Source organism: Opisthorchis viverrini, assembly GCF_000715545.1.
Source record: "Opisthorchis viverrini unplaced genomic scaffold opera_v5_174, whole genome shotgun sequence".
In the NCBI taxonomy this organism is placed as follows: Eukaryota; Metazoa; Platyhelminthes; class Trematoda; order Opisthorchiida; family Opisthorchiidae; genus Opisthorchis; species Opisthorchis viverrini.
In genome coordinates, this window is record NW_008751832.1 from 522100 (window position 1) to 529056 (window position 6957).

General features: G+C 46.2%; 1 protein-coding gene across 1 annotated transcript; it reads right to left on the reverse strand.

The window, feature by feature from the left end:
• Window positions 1-903: 903 nt before the first annotated feature.
• T265_07550 (hypothetical protein) lies at window positions 904-6183 on the reverse strand (the record flags this gene model as incomplete). The annotated part of the gene is made up of 1 exon (XM_009173100.1): window positions 904-6183. The coding sequence occupies one exon, from the start codon at window positions 6181-6183 to the stop codon at window positions 904-906; it is 5280 nt and encodes a 1759-aa protein (XP_009171364.1).
• Between the last annotated feature and the right edge of the window lie 774 nt (window positions 6184-6957).

The window sequence follows — 6957 nt, forward strand, 5'->3', positions numbered from 1 at the left end:
AGGATAAACTGTTACACGAGGACGTATGACCTCTCACTCATGCTGTGGATGCCTCGAATACCTTATTCGAGATAGCTCGATTGCCCCTGTGTAAGCTCCGTTAACCTGGAAGTGTCAACCGTCGTGTTTCTTCTAGTCACTTACTAGCCGCACACTAGGAACCTTTACCGCTAGAAGGGATGATTTGAACCCGCAGTTTGTGGTCAAGTTATCAAGACGAGCTCACGTCTAGCTATCATAGAGTGGGGAAGGTAAAGTAATAATCAAGTCTCGGCGAATGTCTCGGTCGATTTGGGAGCGGCCAAACCCGAATTTTCAATTTCTGCAGCCGGAAAACCTCTATCCGTAGCAAACAGATGGACAAAATAAAATCAAAATTTCTGTCAGAAAAAGGACCTCATTTTTTCCGAGCTGAACCCAGCGGATATTCCCCGAATCGCGCATCAGCTTGCAGTGAACAATGCAGCACATATGGCACCAAATGGGCATTAAAGACATCACTAATAGGTCTTACTCTTTAATGAATCAAAGGACAACTGAAAAACTTGCATATGTACAAAATGCTTCCTGAGCAAATAATTCGAAAACTCATCTATTTTTGTACAAGCAAGCAAACAAAACTGATATAGCAAGGCATTCCTCAGTTACATACGAACCGGACCGGAAGAATTTATTCACGTGGCTGAAGGAAGCCTGTACAGGTCACATGAAAAGAACCTATCACAAAATTGTTTAAAAGCCTATCGTACCTGGAAAGCGAAAATATTTCCCGGTAATTGTAACAATTGATTATTCGTGTTGGAATAAAGGAAAGACGAGGTGGATTTATTGGCGCATCGAATCGGAAATGTACCGAGGTCTTTGAAATTTATAATGCTAATCGACTCTGTTATTCTCCATACATTAGGAAACCAGGTTGATAAAATATGCCAGCGTATCTGAAAGCTCCATAACTGAGTTCAAATCTGTTAAATAGAATCTTACTTTTCGTATGTTTCCTTGCTTTGAATGATTCACTGCTGCCGACACTGCCGAGGGTTGGAAATTTCTGCATCTTGTCCGAGAAGCCACGCTGTCACTGGCTGCTCCTGGTAGATGTTCCATCCGTCCAGTGGCATATAAAAATTCTTGTCCCTTGCTTGATTTCCGCCAATTTTTTGTGCTCGTCTGCTCGGAATAAACCAGGTAAAATGCGCCATCTCTCTGCCCACCAAAAGACAAGACGGAGTTGTAGCTTATAGAATTCGTGCAAAACATTCTTGGATACATGTTGAAGGGTTGTGCAGCAGGGCAGACAGTTAGAACATTCAGCTGACTCTCTTGTGGAACCAACCAAACTAAATCCGTTTCCACACGACCAGGAAGGTTGGATGCATTTGCCGGAAAAATGGTGGTAGCAAAGCGTTCGGGTAGGAGACGGCGCAACAGACGAAGATAAGCGAAACACGCCCGAATTTTCGCAATACAGAAGAGCGTTTCTTCTTTTGTCTTATTTGACTTGTCCTGATCGTTACCTTTGGAAATGCGCATCTCGTTTACATAAGCTTTTTCAAAATCTCCAAATGTTCTACTGATTGAAGACCATCGATCCAAAAGGATTAGCTTTAGTTGGATTATTGATCGACCATCCTTTGCAATTTCCTCAACCCATTTAATAGGAAAATAGCTGCGAATAATTTGACTGAGGTTTGCTTCGCGACGATTTTGTAGTTCCGTGTAGTCGAAATGATTGGCTCGACAGAGCAATGCTGCCATGTCTAGCATCTCAGCTCCATTTGGTATGACAGGGTAGGATCCAAGAAGAAAATCTTCATGCAATTGATGCGTAAGCAAACTTATCACAGGCTTCACATCTGCAACCTCCAATTTCTTAAGTTTCTTCCACGAAAACGCTTGAATACGAAATACGAATTCCGCTGTTGCATCTTCCAGTGGAACTTTCACGTTACGCTCCTCCCGGTTACTAATTATGGCTCTTTCGTATAAGGATAAGACATCACACATTTTCCACTCTGGTCGCAAATAGATGTAACGTGTAGGTTTACCCACTCCAGTAAGGCGTAAATATATCCCAAACACACAGGCCGATTGTTGTTTCGATGAAGGTAATGTAAGTTTCAAGGTCATTTGTTCGATGACAATGCGGAATTCAGAGCCACCGTTGAAACTAACAACCTCGTAAACATTCCCGTTTGGCACATGTATCGGTAGACTGAATGGGTAAGTGTGCGTGTAAGGATTTCGAATAGAAATCGATGCCACCTCCAGTGCCGAAGGAACTTCATACCGTCCACCATGTATTATTGTCTGTTTTAGTGCCTCCTTGCAAAAGGCTGCGTACCTGGATAGTTCGGCGTAAATCCCTTCATCCGGATGTCCAGTCCGTGTCAGTGAACCTTTCTGACAATAAATAGTGATAAGTAATTCCAGGCAATAGAGCACAGGCGTCGATGGAAGAAATACGGGTAGAATGAGGCACAGGAATTCCCAAACTGCAACAACAGGCCACCATCCTTCGGGTCGGCTTGAACTCAGATTGGCTGGAACCGGAAATGCCAAACTTGCTTCCTGACTCAGGCGGTTTATGAATTCGCTCACGGGCACTTCTCGACTTGCGACCAACACATTGTGAGGAGAGTCCTGTAAATCGTTTCCAGGTTGGTGTCCACCCACCAGTGTAACACTGCCACTGCTCGTCGTTCTTCCTCTTGGACTACGTTGCCCAACACAAAACCAGGGGAGCGTTCGTATTGTCCTCCTGGAACGCTGCGGAAACTGCCGTCTTAGCAATCTTTTTTCTTGAGTCTCAGAGAGCGTTGCCTGTTTGATCACCTGCAGAAATAATTCGTCCTTTAATTCTGGGGTCGTTAAGCCCAAATTACTCAAAAACTTGACAATTGTATATTTGATTTCCAGCCATTGTGAAGTTCCGAGAATGTTCGCAGAGGGTAACCTGGAATCCGACTCCGAATAGTTTCCAAATACCATTTGGGGATAAGATAAAGCTAACAAACACATTATCATTTGCGTACATAACTCAGCTTGGTTGGTTTCGGTTGTCTTTGAAATCGGAACTTTGATCAGCCTGTCTGTGTGGTAGGGATCTGTGGCGTGGTCCACTTTCACCAAAAAGCGCCACTGTTCTCGTAGTCTGATACCCACCAGATCAGGGTTTATTCTGACGTCAGCGGTAATGTCCAGTGGTTTTTTACAAGCCCTGTGCAGATGATCCTTCCATTGTTCATATTCTTCGTCGGTCCGGCAGATCAGGTAAACTGGATCGGTCCGATCAGTCCACAAAGCGATCGTTCGTCGTTGCATCTCAGAATCCCCATTCGCCAACGTATCCGAGTCTGAACTGGTTGTAAGTTGCACTTGCATACCAGTTGAATTGGCTATGGAACATTGAGCGGTTATTGTTTGCGGCAAGGTAACTCTTGGAGAACAAGAATGCATTGTACGAACCTGGGTACCATCAAGTGATTTAAAGCCGGTCGGTATACTGGATTCCGGCCCAGGAGAGTATACCAAATACTGTCCCATTAACCTACACCAAACCCAAGTCATTTCACCTCCCTTCACGCGCCGCACCCAGCCTTGCATCACCAGTTGTGCGCTACACTGCTGTACAATTTCCTTCGCCCGATGGGCTCGTATTCGTCGTTTTATGTGTCTCAACCAAATGTCAGTTTCTTCTGGGTTTGTGCCTCGTAAACGATGTGACTTTCCACTATTCAAAAGAAGCTCGAAATGTCCATAATTTGTCCTACTGGTGGAATCATTTGGTCCAGCTGAGAACTTGCGAGTCACCGGAACACTTCCCAGGCAGTATTTTGAAGTACCATCATACTCTATTTTCGTCGGAGCTGTGAGAATGGTAGTGAACGAAGTGGACAGATTGTGTGGTTTCCGCACGATTTTAATTTCCCCAAGGGGAATACATCGCTTTGGAGGTTGCAGATGAGGTGGTTCAGAGGCGTGCAACAAGAGGCTGGAAGATGTTAACTCGGCTCGATAGCGGCGCCATATTTTTACGCGATTACTTAATCGGAATAAAACCGCCTCAAAACTGCTTACATCACCGTTTGAGCAAATTACCTGACTTTCAGGTGCTTGGGCCGCTTCGATCAGCGAAGATTCACCTAACCTTGTCGTTGCTACTGCTATTTCCGCTGCGGATTTTGTTGCTGAGCCATCGGAAATTTCCAGTTTCTCGATTTTCGTGAATTTCTTGTGGGACGGTCGTACAGGTTGGGCTTGTGTGCTCAGTTCAGACGTCAAATCACTGGACTCGTGCGAGTGATTTGCCACCCCGAAGGAATTTAGAATAGGTGTGGGGGATGGGAACGGAGGTTGAATTCGTTGAAAAAGTGATAGCTGGCCCTGAGTGCGAGTAAATGCATCCAGACCAACAATTGGTCGCATGAGGCAGGTGAGGATCGGGAAATCTCTTGATTCGAATAAAACTTGCCTGTCTGTAGGAAAGAACTGGCCAAACTGCATTGGACTTCGTAGGAAATCGGAAGACGAACCGATGCGCACCGGCTGTCCATTGGAAACTTGCAATTTCCTTGTGTCGTAGACCGGAGTGTAGTGCTTTGGTGAAATTTTACGGAATTCTTGTCGCCGAGTAGTTTCAGCCGATTGGATTCCATGGGGAACCGGTTTTACTTGCTGCCTACTGAACAGCGTTGATCTGTCGAAATCCATACCGCGTTGTGAAGTTGCATACCGGTGAATAGGTAGTCCTCTGAATTCAGGCTGAACATTCTGACTGTTTGTACTAGTCGTGTCACTGTACTCCTCTACATGTGTTGGTTGTTTCATTTGCCGTCTGGAAATTTTAACTTTTGGTGGGCCACCAACTGGAACGGTACACTCGCGTTGTGTCACGTCATCCGATGGCTCACCAACTTTTCTATCTGTCGGAAGACCATACATTCGCCGCATTATCATGATTAGCTCTTCTCTGCTTTTAGGTTTTGTATATTCTGCCCTTAAGGCATGAAACGAGGATGAAGTTCGGCGTCGCTGAAGGGGTGGTTCCTGCTTTTTCCTATCATCTAAACACCTCGCAGCCTCGCCAACAGACAACTCTCGGTATCTTCCAGCTCGTGAGGTTGGACCGACGGGCGACGAAGGCATGGAGGAAAAATTCTGTTTATTAGCTCCAAGCGAGGGCTTTGTAGGTACAGGACTGCGCGTTGGGGATCCTGAACTAGACGAGGAAGAGGGCGAAAATATTGAGCATGAACCCAAACTCGTTTGGGTCGATTCACTGTCATAACCATCCTTTCTTAGCGCTGCATTCAGTACGTCTAAGTTGGAACCCTCATGCATTTGTGTCAGCCACTGTGGAACTTTGATCTTTGCGTCAATGCGGTGAAAAGCACTGGGACGGATAGAAATAGGCGATGCAAAATCGACTTCTCCCTTAACTCTCTGTTTCGCGCCCACACACGACTGCGATTCTTCTTTAGACTTATCGTCAATATTGAAAACGTACTGATCCACTACTCTAGACGAGGTCGAAAAAGTAGCCAAATCCCCACTGCTCTTCATCGTCGGAATAGTTTGTGTCATGGCAAAGGGGGCCTGCGGACTGGTTTTAGATGAGCTTGGCAATGGTCCACTAATGTGGTCTCGGTCTGGCTTGGTTTGCAGGTCACACGATGGACTACTGGATTCTGAAGTAATCATTTTCCGTACAAGATCTTTCTGGAGGCAGATTTCTTCGTACGCATCTGACAGACTGGAGTACTCGAACGCGCTTGGAATGGCAGATTCAGCAAGACTTCCGCGCAATCCAGAGTAGTCCGGTTCAGCCAGTGGCGCAACACCTGTGGTGCCAATCCAATCTGGCTTTGTAATTTTGGCATCTAGCTTGTCGATTGTCGTTGAAATTAGCATGCGCACCTCTTCACGATCCATTGCGCTGACTCTTCCCTCTCCACCCGAGTACTCTCCAGTGCCTAACCGTTCTAACACATGCAGCAGTTGATGCTCCAAGCTAGTCTTCTCCCTGGTAAGCCGCTTATTTTCTGCCTCCAGTTCATGAAGACGAGCCACAATAGCCTGACGAACACTGCGAAATCGCATCGCTGCCGTCGTTGCTTCCGGTTTCGCTTTACTGTCAGAGTCTTTTGGTCTGCTGTCGGAATTAGAATTGTTAGTGTTTTCCATCCTGGAGGCATCACAAATTGGACAATCAGAACGTGAAAAAACATGTTAAATCCAGCACTTGATCACAACATATCACGGAACTGAACATTCACGTGTTTCGCATCCATGTGCAGAATAGACGGATAAGGTCACAGGCGACAACTGCGTGCGTGTGAAGATGGCAAACTGGTGGTTGCTGTGGCGTACCGAGCACGGGCGACTCGTCAGTGGAGATCGTGTGCCAGACAAAACCCGGCGAAATTGACCAATAAGAATGTAGATATTCGCTGGTGCGCCCATATTTATGCGTGTCTCTGGCTGTCCGGTGTCGAACACACTCGTGTGCGTGCGCGTGCGTACTCGTTCAAGTTATCCAGGCGCGTGCATCCCACATCCTTATTTCCGATACACAATGCCAGGTCTCCGTGCGACTTAGCAACTGGACAATGCTGTGGAGACGGCGGTGTGAAATCGAAGTTCGTGTGTCTAGGTATTGATGGCCCATGGGAGTAACAAGTATCTCACGAAGCGATAGATAGACACTGCACTACCGACATCCAGGATCTGCTTGCGCAGTCAAGCGTGCGTTTAGCACTGCTGGACCAACCCTCAATGGAAAACACGCTACACTTTTCTCAAATTACCTGATGGGCACCATTGTGGTTGACCGTCCATTTTTCGCCTCATGATAGTAGTAGTAGTAGTAGTTCATCTATATGTAGCCCAACCTTTCTGTCTGTCTAAAGAAAAGAAGTCGATAGTGAGCCGAGGTGGAAATCAACTAGTAGTTGGGAG